At 31.9% G+C, this 17,500-nt stretch overlaps 3 protein-coding genes across 3 annotated transcripts in view; 2 read left to right on the plus strand and 1 right to left on the minus strand.

Moving 5' to 3' along the window:
- The window catches only part of pald1a (phosphatase domain containing paladin 1a), a 62,242-nt gene extending 57,940 nt beyond the window's left edge, over positions 1-4,302 (minus strand). Inside the window, 1 exon segment of the mRNA XM_042768189.1 lies at positions 4,144-4,302. The gene's annotated coding sequence lies outside the window, so the exon portion shown is untranslated.
- Positions 4,303-5,403: 1,101 nt separating this feature from the next.
- ndr2 (nodal-related 2) lies at positions 5,404-10,311 on the plus strand. Its single transcript, XM_019121175.2, has 3 exons — positions 5,404-5,666; positions 8,294-9,033; positions 9,936-10,311. Exons 1-3 carry the CDS (start codon positions 5,438-5,440, stop codon positions 10,086-10,088), a joined length of 1,122 nt encoding a protein of 373 aa, XP_018976720.1. The 5' UTR covers positions 5,404-5,437; the 3' UTR covers positions 10,089-10,311.
- A 1,398-nt stretch (positions 10,312-11,709) lies between these two features.
- The window catches only part of LOC122147116 (leucine-rich repeat-containing protein 20-like), a 12,156-nt gene continuing 6,365 nt past the window's right edge, over positions 11,710-17,500 (plus strand). The window contains exons 1-4 of the mRNA XM_042768251.1: positions 11,710-11,797; positions 13,104-13,269; positions 14,572-14,727; positions 16,621-16,788. Of these exons, the coding sequence (XP_042624185.1) occupies positions 13,206-13,269; positions 14,572-14,727; positions 16,621-16,788 (388 nt within the window). The 5' untranslated portion in view covers positions 11,710-11,797; positions 13,104-13,205. The remainder of the gene's footprint in view (positions 11,798-13,103; positions 13,270-14,571; positions 14,728-16,620; positions 16,789-17,500) is intronic.

A 17,500-nucleotide genomic window follows, 5' to 3' on the forward strand; every position in this document is an offset into this window, starting at 1 on the left:
ATGAGGCAAAGCAGACGGGGAAGCAGCGGAAGATGGAGTGATGTGATGTTCTGAAGCAGTGAACAACATTTCAGCTTCCTGTGAAACTTTCTCACAGGCTGTGAAAAACTAAATCGTTACCTGCCCATTTCCTGCTGCCTCTCTCATCATTAATGCGCTTTTGTGTTTGAAACATCCGTTTCCGACCGGACTGACCGCTTGACACCTGCGTGTGTCCGTGAGGAAGAACATTTTCCCATCTGGATTTGCCCTCAATGATCAACGTCACTGAAAACAGAAGCAAGAGTCTGCTGTCCAGTTCAGTGACTACAACTAAAACCATACAAAAAACACTTTTGTTCCTTGAAATAACATTCACTGAAATAAAATAACACAAGCAAATGATTCTCCTCTGATTGAATTCACGAACAAATCCTACTTTTGAGTCAGTTTGTTTAAATGATTCGGTCGAGTTCAAACTGTGGGTTCATTCATTACTATTAAACCAGAGCATGCAAAATACTAAAAGATTCGTTCGAACGAATCGACTCACTGAATCAGATGCTGAGTTTATCTTTTCTGTATGATACATGTGTACATTCTAAACTCATTTACATATCACACACTCATTATAACGTGTTAAAATCTCACCAGAGTGATTCATTTTCATGCAAGGTAGGTCTATAATATAGACTTAAAATATAAATATAAAGTAATTAAATATAAGTCAATAATTAAATTTAAAAAATTTATTTTATATTACTTTTAATATTAAAGAAAATGTAATTATATTTATTATTAATATGCATGTATTTTAATATCTTAAATAGTATTTATCAATGACTTTATCACAACTTTTTCTCTCGCATTTCTGACTTTTTTTTGCAATTCTAAGAAACAAGTCTGAATTAATATAAAAAAAACAAATAAAAATAATAAAGATAAACTTTATTTACTAAAAAAACAAAAAAGTATAACAAAAATAAATTTGCAAATAAAAACAAAATGCAAAATAAAAATATATATATATATATATATATATATATATATATATATATAAAAACTAAAAAAAAAAAAAAACACCAAAACACAACTAAATTACTACAACTTCAAAATTAAAATAATAGATTCAAAATAGTAATAAAACCTATAATAGCGTCTCAATGCTACTAAAATAACCCTGGACAATAATGCACACTGGACGTCATGTCTGATGATCTAACATCTGCAGAAGTGAATATTTAATGACTCTGAGGCTTATTTCTATTTTGGTAGAAATGAAATCATAAGTTTAAACAGGACATTCAGCCAGACGCATTGTGGAAAAGAACATCTTTGCTGCCTTTAATAAACGATTTCAGGTTTCAGACGCAGCCGTACCATTACTGGACTGACTTCAAACAGACGACAGCTGGACGATATGACATCTAGTGGCTGAAATCATCTCCACACGTCAGAACAGATGAAGTGTACAAACCACAAACACAAAATCAGCATGAAATAAAACACGCCACAAGCCCAAATTCACACCTAACGTCACTGCATTAAATCACAGCGGCTGTATCTGTGCTCAAATGCTGCAGGATTAATGTCAAATGATTTACTTTTAAAGAAAGATGCACTGATACGTCACAATAAATGTCACTTGATTTAATATTGTGCTCATTCAGAAATTTTTAGTGTGAATTAATCGTCTTTGTGCCACTGCTACAAACCCAAAAATAACCCCTAAACTAATTTATTCATGATGTGACTTTTGTTTTGAATAATCCATGATTTATCTAAGAATAGTTCAGCATGCTATGGCTCTGTGTTATAATCCATGTTCATACTGCTCTCAAGTCACTGGGGTATAAATATATTTTTCTTTTATGCCAAAAATCATTAGGATATTAAGTAAAGATCATGTTCCATGAAGATATTTTGTAAATTTCCTACTGTAAATATATCAAAACTTAATTTTTGATTAGTAATATGCATTGCTAAGAACTTCATTTGAACAACTTTAAAGATGATTTTCTCAATATTTAGATTTTTTTGCTCCCTCAGATTCCTGATTTTCAAATAGTTGTATCTCAGACAAATATTGTCATGAGATCATAACAAACCATACATCAATGGAGAGATTATTTATTCAGCTTTCAGATGATGCATAAATCTCAATTTCGAAAAAATTGACACTTAAGACTGGTTTTATGCTCCAGGGTCACATATATATTGAAAACAGCACACACTGAACTAAGCGGGGCAAGTTGTCACAATGGGAAATTGCTGTTTTTTTGACACTGACTGAAAAAGAATTTGTTGAAATATGAAGCTTATTTCAAATCTATTATGTTTTTTTAAAACAGTAAAACAACTATCAAACAACTCAAAAAGAGGATAAAACAGAAATGGTATCCCATTGTGGGGTTTACTGTTTACTTGTCGAACTCAAAAGCAATTAAAACAGGAGGAATTAAGTTCGGAGGACAGAATTCACAACCAAAAATATATATATATTAAGACAGTTTTGACCTAGATGTTTGAAACTTCACCTCATATAGATCTTGTGACAACTTGCCCCAGATCAAACTTATTAAGAACTCCCAAAAATCTTCAAAGGTAGATAAAATACCATCTTAAGTACAATTCCTTCCCTTTAAATGTATCTTTATTGATAAATGTAGCATTAATTCAACGTTTCTTGCAAGAGTCTACCAACCAGATACAAAATGAGTTGACAGCGCTTTTAATTGGCCTCATTTCTATAATGATCTCCACAAATGACCCGTGCATCTTCTGTAACCCTAAAGAGAGCACCTTACCTGCCTTTATCTCAGCACTGACAGGGTCACGCAGATGGATTATTCATCGAGCTCTGATCACTATCAGCTCAACTCGAAACGAACTTCATCACCATTAATCTTCATAAGCGTGACTCTCGATCCACACATTAGCATTTCAATCCACTAATATCAAAATAGCTTTTATGTGGATTGATAAGATTTTAGCATCTAGGTTTCATCCATATTCAATAATGAGAAATAGATTATGTCTTATTTAATGCCGAGTTTCTAAATTGAGATGCTAACATCCCAAAATCCAAGGAAAAAAAATTCCTAGTATAGTAATAGTGTTTTTCCCCCACACTATTTTCCAGACAATTAAGGATATGTTTCGTATTTTAATGTTGTGGTGAAATATTTGTTCTCCGTTAGATTTATCCTGTTAAATTGATTTTTACATTCCCACAGTCTGTCCGTTTTCAATTTACCTGTTTTATTCTCTCTGTCGCATCGAAAGCGCTATAAACTCACCTCAGGGTGTGAAAAAACTTAGTAACTTATTCAAATGTCAAGCTGATGGTCGTAGATGTCGTAGTTTACTCTAGTTCTGTTGTTTAGTAAACTAAAACAAAGTAACTCAATACGACACAAACGCAAGCGATTCGCTTTTGATTGCTGCGGCGTCTAATTCGCGAACGAATCGCTCTTTTGAGTCGGTTCTTTTTAACGATTCGATCGAGTTCAAACAGTGGGTTTGAAACTATAATACAACAACTACATTTTAATTCACTTCGAAAGAAACGCACTTAAAATAAAATAAAAAAAGATTCGTTTGAATGAACCGACTCACTGATTCAGACCAATTTGAAACATTCCCGAACGTTTCTTTCACGAATCGTTCTTTTTAGTCGGATGTTTTGAATGATTTGAGTTCAAACTGTGGGTTTGTAACAGTGATCTATTATAGATCAGTGGTTTGGAACTATAAAATAACGACTAAATTTTTCGAATGAAGCGCAAGTAAAACACAAAAAGACTCGTTCGAACGAATCGACTCACGGATTCAGACCAATTTTAAACATTTCAAAGCATTTCTTGCTATTTATTTTCTCTTCATGATACAAGTGTGTGTTCTTAACTCATTTACATATCACTCGCTCGTTATAGCGTGTTATAATCTGACCAGAGTGAATCAAAGTCATGCAATCCAACGCAGAAACAGTAACATGCCGCTACACTGGCGCTCAGATTAGATCCGGTCTGTTTCTAACACACACTGGCTTTAATGCTTCTCTCTTTTCACAGCTGCAGCAATGCAGCTTCACGCAACATGTAGATGCATGCATGTGAGGAGAAGCTCGAGCCCATAAAGCACTGCAGAAACTTGATCACTCACCATCGCCTTGAAACAGCCTCCGCCTTCAAAACAGAAGCGCTGGTCTGAGCAAACACACTTCAGCAAATCTCTCTGTGCACGGCTGGATGCAAACACTAACTCGCGAGAGAAAGAAGGAAAGAAGGCACTCGTGGTTTGGAAGACGGGCTCTTTGAGCATGCGCGCTGTGTGTGTGTGTGTGTGTGTGTGTGTGTGTGGTGCCAGGCGCTGAGAGGATCCTAAAATCACCAGTTCAACCAGACACAGAAAATGTGTGTAATTGTGGTGTAGTGTGTGTTTTAGTCTGCTCTAGTTATTCTCATCTAGTTCCATTTAAAAAAAAAAGTATGTAGGCCATATATGATATTATGGCTTAATTGCTGCCTTATGTTTTTACATATAAAAAAGTAAATACATACAAAAAATACAAACACACACACAAAAATAACACACACACACACAAACATATCGAAATATATTATATCATTAATATTTGAAATCTACTTAAAATTCGCATACATATATATAAAATCTATATATTTTCAATATTATTTGTGTGTGTGTAATATCATAAAATATATACAATATTCCACTTAAATGGAGTCTAATAAATAATGATGTAAAGACATTAAGATAATTATTATATATATATTCTACGTAAACTATTATTTAAAATCCATTAAAATATTTAATATTTATCTAATACCCATTAAATATATAATACAAAAATATATACAATATTTTACTTAAACTATATGTAGCCTAATAAATAATCCTATCAAATGAGGCATATGCAAACTTGAAAAATAAATGTAAAAAATTATACTTTATATATACCACACACACATATCCATATCTATATCAGACGATATTCTGCTTAAAAATATTACTCTATTCTAAAATACACACTAAACCACAACAAAAAAATACTATATTATAGCTGTAACTTAAGCCAGTACGGATGCTGGTCAGTACCTCAGAATGGGATGTGCAATTAATATCCCCTTAAATCCTCGATAAATAAATGTTATGTTTTATACATCTGACGAGGCTCGAGTGAAGTGAAGTGGCCTGGGCTCGAGTTACACTCTTCAAAGCACAAAAGCAACTCTGGTGACGTCACGGGGCGCAAGGTGTTTTAATAGTTCATTGTAAAATATGCGCCTCATTTCCACACGAAAAGATGATGAGCTGTCATGGCATGTCAATTTCCTTTAATGTTCTCTGCTACTTGTTAAATATGCAGAGGGTCGGAGGGAGGAGGGTATATAAGCTCTGCTGGACCCTCGACCTGTCATTCTGACCTCAGCGCATCATGAACGCGCACGGAGCTTTGCGTCTGGTCTGCTACCAGCTTCTGCTTCTTGGAGTATTTGGAAAGCACGCTACGAGGAATATGTCACCCAGAGCCGAGAGGAGCCACCGGCATCATTTACCCACATACATGATGCAGCTCTACCGGCACTTCAAGCTCAACCAAACGCATCCCGTGGAGAACGTGGAGCACGAGCAAGCGGACACCATCAAGAGCATCCTCTCCAAGAGTAAGATTGGCTTTTCTGTTCGTCATAGCGGTTTATAACGATTCACGAAAGATTGGGAGGTAGTCGCGCGCCGAGGTGAAACTCTCTGAAGTGCCGCGGCTCTTTTGTTGCGCATCAAATCTCAGCGCCAGACACCTTCAATCCACATCTCACTTGTGGTTGAATAAATCCAGGACTAATGCTGCGCGCAAAGCTGATGTGGATTAGACCCTCGCCAGACATCCTTACACAAACCCAAATCAACATCAGCCCCTCGGCTCTTTTTCACACGTCGTCTGATTAGATTAGGAGCCGCGGGTTCCGAGCGCGCGCGCGGGTTGCGCTTAGCGTCGCCGCTGGTTCGTGGAGGTCTGGAGGTGTTAAACGATGGGTTTCGATCCGGTGTTTGTTCTGAAGGGATTAGGGTCGCGCGGCCTTGCCCCTCCGTTAAGATAAATCTAATATCTGATCGATACTATGGCTTTTTTAAATCAGATTGATGATGCTTTTTTAAGTTTAATTGAAGGGGCCCACTCCTAATATCTCATAAACTGTTCACAAAAAAATTACTGTGCTAGGAGGGAGAAGAACAAGAGATTGACCATGTTATGTATCGATATACTTCATACTTATTAATGTTTATTGCTTCTTTAATATCGGGTTTAATAAAATATTTCTATAAGAATAGCAATTTAACATAATTACTTTGGTTTGATATTATTATTATTGTTGCAATTATTATTTACAATAATTTAGAAAAACACAATGATCATTAGGCTGCTCTAATAAAATATAGGAAATATTTTAAATCATATTTTTAATTATTATAATATAATTTGTATTATATTATTATTTTTGCAATGCTTATTTACAATTATCATTAAACTGTGGCAATAAAATATAACACATATTTTTTAATTATTATTATTATATAAATAATATTTATTTTTATATTATTGTTGCAGTCTAATGATTATTTACTATAAATTACAATGCACAAAATATAAAACACAAAAAAAACCATAATACAACAACAAAAAAAATTTTAAAAAAAAATCTATTATTATATAAAACATTTGTTATTTATATAATTATTGTTATATTATTATAAATTAAAATGCATTATTTAGAATAAATATAATTAATTAGTAGTAATTATTGTTGCTGATGATGACAAACCAAGCCAATGTGTTAACCCACAATGCTTCCAGAAATAAATCATTGGTGGTCCCTATATTAAGAACAAATCTAATGATTATTTAGTCATGATTGAGTTGAACTGCCCAGTACAGGCTGATGTTGAATGGGAGAGCTATTAACCACAGTCACAGCCGCTTATTAGATAAACCAAAGCAATTAGCAATTTGAATGTAAATGTACAGCCAATACACTCCAGTGGACAAGAGCCTCATACCACGAGGATCAAAGAGTGTGTGTTCAGCTGCACAAATCACCTCATTACTGTTGGGTTTGTGTACATGACAGTCAGTCAAAATAAATATCAAAAGAGCCACAGTGATGGGTTACGTCTTTAGTTGGGAGAATCTCACAGAATCTGTCAAGAAAAGGTCACAGTTGATCCTAAAATCAAAAGGAAAAAAGTTCATTTTCACTTGAATATCGAATCATTTATTTAGTTATTTGAATGTGATCAAGTATGAGACTTGTGTTTTAATCACGCCTTTTAAATAATGATATCAAATTAGGCATATATGCAAAACAGAAAAAAAAAAATGATATTTCGATTTAAAAAAAAAAAAAAAAAAATATATATATATAGATATATATATTATATATATATATATATATCAGTTGCTGATGCATGATATAATTGGCCATCAATGTATGAGTTCAACCAAGACTGAAAACTTTTTTAATCTTTACTGTTCTTGAATTTATTTTAAATAAATTCAGTTTTGTAAAAAAAAAAAAAGTATAAACTGCTTTTTTAGTAATATATGGAGCCTAAAAATAATGTTATCAAACGAGGCATATGCAACATGGCAAAATAAATAAATAAATTATATGTAGTTTTTTTTATTTTATTTTTATTATTTTAGTGGTTGATGGATGATATAATTGTCCATCAGTGTATAATATGCAAAATTTCATCCAACTAAGAATGTAAACTTTTTTACATTTATTAAAGTTTTTTATATATATATAAATACAAAGTTTTGCCAGAGTCAAAAAATTTTTACAGTAATATATGGAGCCTAAAAATAATGTTATGAAATGAGGCATTTGCAAAATTGCAAAATAAATTTAATGAATGATATAATTGTCCATCAGTGCATAATGTGCATGATATAATTGTCCATCAGTGCATAATGTGCAAAATTTCAACCAACTACAGTTTTGCCAAAATCTTAACTGCTCTTTTATAGTAATACATGGAGCCTAAAAATGAGGCGTGTACTAAATTACAAATAAATAAAAATATATAAATGTATTTTTATTTAGTTATTTTATATATATTTAAAAAATATTTAAAATTCAGTAATTATACTACTATTTAAAACTGATAAAAAAAAATTAGCAAGCCAGCAAGGATATTGGTCACTGACAAAGTTCTAAATATGACTAACATATAATCATATATGACATATATGTGACATCTACTCTTGTGTTTTCTTTGTCTTTTCCAGGTTTGACAAATCAAGACACACACTACGTCACACACTTCGATCTTTCCTCAGTTCTGTCCGAGCGTCAGATCCATGCGGCGGAGCTCAGGATTCGTATTCCCAAAGAAACACAGCAAACGAACATCACGGTGGAGATCCGACACCAGCAGGACGTCCCGTGCCACAAACACGGCGTCTGTCTGGAGAACCAGTCCCTGGGTCAGCTCTCCGATTCCTCTCTGATGAGCGTCTCCCATCACTGGAGGGTCTACAATGTCACAGACCTGCTCCTAAACTGGATCGTTCCCAAACTCTTCGAGAGGATCCGCCTGAAGAGGGCTGCGAGACACGCTCTTCAAACTGGGAATAAAGCTGTGGATGGGATCCGTCACAGAGCCATGCTGCTGGTCTTCTCACACACCGTCTCCGGACAGAGCAAGCAGGACCGAGCCAGTCTCCTGCACACAGCCGAGAAGTCCAAGTTCTTATTCAACACCGAAGGAAAGGAGGTGCGCAGAGACAAGCCACCCAGGAGCAAGCGGGGCCGCAGGGGTCAACCGGTGAGGAACCCGGAGCCGCTCCGGAGTCCGGCGGAGAAGAGCTCCATGTGCAGGAGGGTCGACATGCATGTGGACTTCAATCAGATCGGATGGAGCTCCTGGATCGTCTTCCCTAAGAAGTACAACGCGTACCGCTGCGAGGGGAGCTGCCCAAACCCTCTGAGCGAAGACCTTCATCCCACCAACCACGCTTACATGCAGGTGAGGCGCTCGTTATATTTTAAAGCAATAAGCCCCAAGAAGCTGTGGTTTACAGTGAATTTATAACAGCTATCCAAACTATCCCTTTTATAAGTGCAACTTATAAATCAAAAAACTAAATGAAAAATTAATTTATGAAATAATCTTTATTAAATTTAATTTTATTTAGATTACTTAAAAATAAAACAAATGTTATCTGAAATAAAAATAAATAAATAAAAAAAAACACTTATTTTATATAAGCAAGTTTGCAAGGCAACATTTAGTTTACTTAAAGTACTAAAATAAAAAAAATAGCTTTTATAAAAATTGTGTTAAAAAAGTTACTTGAAATGCAAATATATAACACATATATATATATATAACACATTTATAAAACTTAAACTTATTTTATTTTAGCTAACTGCCAAGGCAAAATTTCTCTTTTTCATGAAGTTTAATTTGAAGTAGTAAAATAACTAAATCTAAAACTGAAATAAAATTGCATAAAAAAACAGTTACTTCAAAGAAAAAAAAAGTTAAATGAAATAAAATAAAATAAAATATAACAACACTTGAACTTATTTTAATTCAAATAGCTGCCAAGGAATAATTTCTCATTTTCATTTAGAGTAACATTTATACTAGAATAACTGAAACCAAAACTGAAATAAAATTACATAAAAATTCACTTACTTGAAATAAATATTTAACTGAAATAAAATAAAATAACTTTTTTATTTTTAGCTTTTCTATTTCTAATTTTTAATTAGCTTAACCGGAAGTAACTAAAACTGAAATTAAAAAATTCTATAAATAAAAAACATATACAGACATAAAAAAAAATAAAAAAATAAATTCTAACTATAAATGTATCTGAATAATACTAACTTAACATTGCTGTTGTTCTGTTTGTGCTGCAGAGTTTGCTGAAGTACTACCACCCCAGCAGAGTTCCCTCGGCCTGCTGCGCTCCGACCAGGATGAGTCCCCTCAGCATGCTTTACTACGAGAACGGAGAGCTGATCCTCAGACACCACGAGGACATGCTGGTGGAGGAGTGCGGCTGCCTGTGACAGCTTCATCAGCGCTGCTAATGAACATCTCAATCAGCAGCAGCGGCTCAGACCTCCAGCGAACATCTGAGCCTGTGAGAGCCGAGAAACATCAGCCAGAAGAAAGACTTACCTGTTCAGGTATTAGAGACCTGGGAAAGATGAAGAAAAACATGCTCTCCTTTTGGAAAATCTAGAAAATCATAATCAGTCGTAGCAACTGTTAAACGGCACTGTAAGATCTAAATCAACAACCACACAATTACAATGTAAATATTTATTGTAAATAAAACATGAATAAAGCCTTGATATTTATGTAAATATAATATATGAAACTTTGTATAAAAAGTGGAGATCAGATGATGATATTTTTGCTAATAGAAATAAAAGTATTTGCCTGAAAGCTTTTAAACTGTTCTTTATTTAATCATTGAATCTATCTATCTATCCATCCATCTATCCATCCATCTGTCTATCCATCTATCTATCTATCTATCTATCTATCTATCTATCTATCTATCCATCTATCTGAATCTATCTATCTATCTATCTATCCATCCATCCATCCATCCATCCATCCATCCATCCATCCATCCATCCATCCATCCATCTCCATCTATCTATCTATCTATCTATCTATCTATCTATCTATCTATCTATCTATCTATCTATCTATCTATCTATCTATCTATCTATCTTATCCATCCATCTATCTTATCCATCTATCTATCTATCTATCTATCTATCTATCTATCTATCTATCTATCTATCTATCTATCTATCTATCTATCTATCTATCTATCTATCTATCTATCTACCTATCTACCTGTCTATCTGTCTATCTGTCTGTCTGTCTGTCTATCTATCTATCTATCTATCTATCCATCCATCCATCCATAAATCAAAAAAAAAATAAATCTATCTATCATCAGTGGCTATTACTAAAATACCACTTTAAATATATTATTTTTGTATATACTATTTAATTGTGCTTCTACCCTTACAAAAATGTACCATAATTTAAAAAAAAAAGAAAGAAAGAAACAAAGAAAGAAAAAAAGGTAATTTAATATGGGATCTTATTTATTTATTTATTTATGTACGTATGCATGTATTTATTTATTTATTTACTAGTAATACAATATTTTTAAAGACAATATTGTCACTTTTTGTAAGCGTTTACATTTCTGGTTCATCTTTTTAATTGGTTAAATGTAAATATATAGAAAATAAGTATTTTAGAGACTTAACTGTTTTCTCCTAGTATGATTGTATTATACTGAGATCTTATATCTCCTTTAATAGATTATATTTCTGCATTATTTCTAAGTCCAGAATTCACAATCAAACAAGATTATTAGAGAGAAGATGGCACTGAGAGTAGCAACATGCTGTGAGGTTTTTCCCAAAGGTTTTATAATTATCAAAACATTTTTAAATAATGCACTGCAACGTCCTTATTGTAAAAGATGCTCATGGGAACTGCTTTTCTGAAGAGAATGGAGCCAGTGTAGTGTGTGATGTGACGACATGCTTGAACATCCAGAGAGATGTTTTAACAAACTCATCATGATTTCTCTGGTCAGTACATCTATGAGGTCAGCAGGGGTCAAACACAAGCATTGTTCCACAGTAAAAGTCCACCCAGTGGTGATCCAGCAGGATGTTCCAGAATCAGCTTTAGAGAGAAAACCACTGCGGCACACAGCAAACACAGGACACAGGTACAGGTACAGTCTGTTTAACCTCTCAAGCTTTGGAAGTAGATTGCTTTAACCAAAGAGAAGCAGAACATATTTCGAAACATATATGATTTCTATTTCGATTGAAAATTATTCTATTAATGTTGAACCTCTCAACTAGCTTTTCAACTAGATTAACCACCACTTCAACACAAACAGAGTGACTGAATGATTGGCATATATGTGTGTAAAATTAATAAACATAGATTTTTAAAAAACATTTTTTTATAATCTTAACAGATATACTAGATTTTTGTACCCATTTTCAAACTGAAAATGATTCTATTAATGTTTCATCTCTTAACTAGCTTTTTAACTAGATTAACCACTGCTTTAAAAAAAAGTGATTGGTATATTGTGGTGGATACATCCCATGTTAAATTATTATGTATTTACTTTGACTTTATTTATTTACAACCATTTATTTATTTATTTATGTACAACCACAATACAATTAAAATGTGAAAAAAGTAAAAAAAAAAAATATAAAAATAATAATAATAACAATAAAATTATAAAAAATAGCAAAAAAGTGAAAATATAATATAAAATAGAAATTAAAATTCTAAAAAAAAATACTATTCAAATCTATTTAATTTTAAACGGATTATTTTGTTAATGTAGAAATGGCTCTCCTTCAAAAATCTGAAATGGTTGAGTTTGAAGTTGTTTACAGATATGTGCATGTTTTATTCAAAGTGACACATTATATGATGCTAACATGCACAAATGGGTAAACAGCTAAAAATGCTAACAATTAAAACAGAAGTATATTGAAAATATAAAATATACAGGCCAAAGCATTTTAAGTTGTTTAGGGTCAATTTTTGCATTTCTTAAAGAAGTTAAATGGATGCACAATTCATTTAATTATTAATTGTGCATCCTGTGTCAATGGATGCACAATTAATAATTTAAAATAAATGTTAGTTGCAGTTATTATTTACTACAGCATAATAATTATTTACTAATAACTAATATTATAATAAAACATATTTAATAAGTAATGTGAAGTAATGTAATAATTTAGTACATATTATAATTTAGTTATTAATTTATTTGTAATATATATATAATATATATATATATATATATATATATATATATATATATATATATATTATATATATATATATATATATATATATATATATATATATATAATGTATAAATATAAAAGGATATAGGCAAACATATTTTACATAAGACATAAACTAATAATTGTGTTGACAAGCAGATGTTATCAGATATTATTAGGTTCATGATGTCTTTGCATGTGTGTGTGCTCTTGCAGGAAGTGGCTGTCCGTGGCTCACACCAGTGACTTCCTGTGCACGAGTAACAGAGGCCACTGAACGCACCAATCACTCGTCAGATCAAACAGGAGCCCAACAGGATGGCGCAGGCCGTGGCCAACGTGGCCCGGAGGATCAACAGCACCGTGGAGGAGCAGAAAAAATAACCACTGTGCGCAAAAAACACACCCTCTCAGACACACACCTACACTTTTTTTATTATTCAGCACACCATCACAACATGCACAACATTATTTTATACTGAATGCTGATTGCAAGGTTAGAATTGTAGCCAGTGACAGAAGAAAATGCAAACATGAGGCAAACAGGCAAACATCTGTGGGTGTTTTACTGCATCCAAACAGTGCAAAAAATGACAGATTTTGTGGAAAAAAAGCCTATATTTATAAAGTTATTTTTATGTAAAGTTCTTTGAAATTAAACTGAATATTTTAACCTATCTTTCCACTCTTCTGCAGATTGAAATTTAAATTATACACGTTGAATACAAATTGTTTGGCATTAAAAATTAAACTTTTATTGCATTTGTTATTTTAATAATTGAATTAAAGCTATATATACACACACATATATTATAGATTTTTTTTTTTACATGTAATTATTTTTTTTTTTTAGCCCTTATTTTTTTAAAGCAAACAAAACTATTTTAAGTATTTTATTAGTATGAGTATTTTAACATATTTTTTCCACTCATTTGCAGGTTGTAATTTAAATTATACATTTTGAATACAATTTAAAATTATTAAAAAATATAACAAGTATTAAAAATTAAACTTTTGATTGCATAAAGCTATTTGTGAATAAATGAATAAATAAAATTAATTTATTTTTTAAATTATTTTTAATTCTTTATTTTTTGAAAAAAAAAAAAAAAAAAAAAATTAGGTAATACTAAGCCTTTCTTCTCAAGATGCAGGTCTGTGTAATTGTAAAATCAATAATGAATGAATAAATACTCTTCCTCGTTTTTATTGTTATTGATTAGTTTCAGTTTGTGTTCAGTAGATGGTGCTATTGTTCTGAGAAGCTGCTCTTAATCACATATTCGCTTGATTTTGACAATTTCCCAATTCATTTATCAAGTGTCATTTTCTTTAAATCAGCATATCAGTCATTTAATGCCAAGAGTAAGTTTCCTAAATCTAAATGCAATCAGCGGCATTGTGAAGCCAACACTCTGATTATCCACACACACACACACACACACACACACACACACACACACACACACACACACACACACACCTCAAGAGCCTCTAAATTACTGTTTTAATTCTGTCCATCAGTCTGATGGTGTTCGGTGTGATTTTCTGAGTGATTGCACAGTGGGAGCTTGTTGATATACAGAGGCGACGGCTCCCTGAACAACACAATCTCTTAATTACAGCACTCATATTAACAGACTGATTTCACCTCTGAGTCAGTCTGAATCAACTCTGTGTTCTGCCTCAGATCTGTCCGACTGTGGCCTCGTTAGTTTCCCTGACGGTGTCTTCAAAATGATCCGCAGCTGCACAGACAACATCCAGAAAATCTCTCTGGCCAACAACCAGATCAAAGCCTTGAGCAACAAGTTCTTCCTCACGTTTACTCAGTTAAGAGGTAAGAGAAGAAGCTTCAGTGTGTGTCTAGAGCAGCAAGCAGTGTGACAAATCACTGTATATCACATTAGCAATATATTTCAGCATATACTGCAGTTATTATTGCTGGAAATTAAAATAAAATAAAATAAAATACAATATATACAGTACAGACCAAAAGTTTGGAAACATTACTATTTTTAATGTTTTTGAAAGAAGTTTCTTCTGCTCATCAAGCCTGCATTTATTTGATCAAAATACAGACAAAAAAATGTAAATTGTGATATAATTATTACAATTTAAAATAATTGCTTTTTTAAATTTATTATAATTTAAATTATCATTTTATTTCTGTGATGCAAAGCTGAATTTTTAAGATCATCATTATCACATGATCCTTTAGAAATCATTCTAATATGATGATTCATTATCAAAGTTGGAAACAGTTCTGCTGCTTAATATTTTTTCAGAACATGTGATACTTTTTTAGGATACTTTGATGAATAAAAAGTAAAAAAAAAAAAAAAAAAAAAAAAGCTATGTTTTTTAAAATATAAATATTTTTGTAATAACAATATACACTACTGGTCAGTAATTTTTTTTTCTTTTTTTTTTTTTTAAATAAAATCAATACTTTTATTCAGCAAGGATGTGTTTAAATTGATAAAAAGTGATAGTAAAGAAAAATATATTATTAGAATATATATTATTAGAATTTTTTTTTTATTTTGAATAAATGCAGTTCTTTTTAAAACTTTTATATCATCAAATATATTAGACAGCAGAAACTGTTTCCAACACTCATAATAAATCAGAATATTAGAATGATTTCTAAATGATCATGTGATAGACTGGATGTTACATGTGACACTGAAGGCTGGAGTAATGATGGCTGAAAATTCAGCTTTGCATCACAGGAATAAATTATTTTTTTAAAAGTATATTCAAATAGAAAACTATTATTTTAAGTTGTAATAATATTTCACACATATTACTGTTTTTTTCTGTATTTTGATCAAATAAATGCAGGCTTGATGAGCAGAAGAGACTTCTTTCAAAAACACATTAAAATAGTAATGTTTTCCAAACTTTTGGGTCTGTACTGTATATATATGTGGATTTGGCACATTTATCTAGTTATTTAAATACTCCACAAATTAAAAAGTGCTTCATTTTCAACATGATTAATTAATTATTTTTTTATCTTAATGGACACAAAAATCAAAAGTTTAGATGATTTCATATCAAATGTTAAAAAACTTAAAAAGGGGTCAGTAGAAGATATATTTTAAAATTAATTCATACTTTTATTCAGCAAGGATGCATTAAATGTATCAAAAGTGGCAGTAAATATGTTTAAAATGTTACAAAATTTATCTTTCAAATAAATGCTGTTCTTCTGAACTTTCTATTCATCTGTGAATCCTGAAAATTAAAATGCATCACGGTTTCCACAAAAATATTGTGCAGCACAACTGTGTTCAACACTGATAATAATCAGAAATGTTTCTCGAGCAGCAAATCCATCATATTATGAATGATTTCTGAAGATCATGTGACACTGAAGAAGACTGGAGTAATGATGCTGAAAATACAGCTGCGCATCACAGAAATAAATTACACTTTAACACATATTCACATAGAAAACAGCTGTTTTACATTATAATAATAAACAAAAACATTAATCCACATTTGATCAAGTAAATGCAGCCTTGGCAAACATCTAAGCATAGATGGTTTTATATAAGCATAAACAAAAATATTTGAAAATGTATTGCAAAATATGAATCAAATCAAACATAAGTTATTTCAGAGTGACTGACTTAGTTGCATCATACACTGTGCCTCATGGGAGATCCAGGCAGATACACAGACTACATTATAAGCACATATCAATGGTTTCTCCTCGCTGCAGAGGTGAATCTGCAGGGGAACGTCCTCACAACGCTGCCGGAGGCGATCGCAAACATGCAGCACTTGATCAGCATCGATCTCTCCAGAAACAAGCTGAGGGTTTTCCCTGAGCACCTGATGGATGTGAGCAGCCTCCAGCACATCAGCGTGGAGGGGAACCAGATCACAGGTGACCACACGCAGTAACTAGATGTGTTTTTAACTAATACTTCTCCTTGACATGATATGAAGAGTCATTCTGTTTCCAGAATAGTTTGAGTATTGTGATTGGTGTTATTCCAAAACTGCATGACTTTCATGGCGGTTTAGTAGAGTGTTCAGTCTGCTGCAGTGTTGTTTTAATATTACTTATACAGTATTGTAGAATTTATTAATATTTTTAGCTTTAAAATATTATTATTAGCATTACTATTGTGTTCATTTGAAATTTTAGTAATTTTGTTAAATGCTACATTTTTTGTCATTTTTATTATTGTTTAAAAATATTTCTATAGTGCTTTAATTAGTTTTGTTTAATTAATAATTTTAGTAGTTCAGCTTATATATTTTATTTCTGTTAGTTGCCAAGGCCACATTTCTAATTTTCGCTTAAGTTATTCATGACATTTTTTTTTTAATAAAATAACATAAAATTATTATATTATTAAAACATAAAATTCATTTATATTTTATTTTAGCTTTATTTCATTCATCAAAATTTATTTTTATTAGTTTTAATTTGAGTTTGTTAACAATAACAAAACTGATCCGCTTTTTTGAAAGTGTGCTTTCATGTTTCGAAAAAGACCAAAAAAAACACCATAAAATCATAAAACTAGACTTCTGTTATGACATGTTCAGGGTGATAAGTATAAATACATGTTCTTTGATGTGCAGAATGT

This window comes from Cyprinus carpio, chromosome A12 (assembly GCF_018340385.1).
Source record: "Cyprinus carpio isolate SPL01 chromosome A12, ASM1834038v1, whole genome shotgun sequence".
NCBI lineage: Eukaryota > Metazoa > Chordata > Actinopteri > Cypriniformes > Cyprinidae > Cyprinus > Cyprinus carpio.

Bases quoted from the DNA above. Each gene is read 5' to 3' on its own strand.
- ndr2 (XM_019121175.2), top strand. From the start codon at position 5,438: ATGAACGCGCACGGAGCTTTGCGTCTGGTCTGCTACCAGCTTCTGCTT. The intron at 5,667-8,293 runs GTAAGATTGGCT...TGTCTTTTCCAG, and splicing joins CAAGAGCATCCTCTCCAAGA to GTTTGACAAATCAAGACACA. The intron at 9,034-9,935 runs GTGAGGCGCTCG...TTTGTGCTGCAG, and splicing joins CCAACCACGCTTACATGCAG to AGTTTGCTGAAGTACTACCA.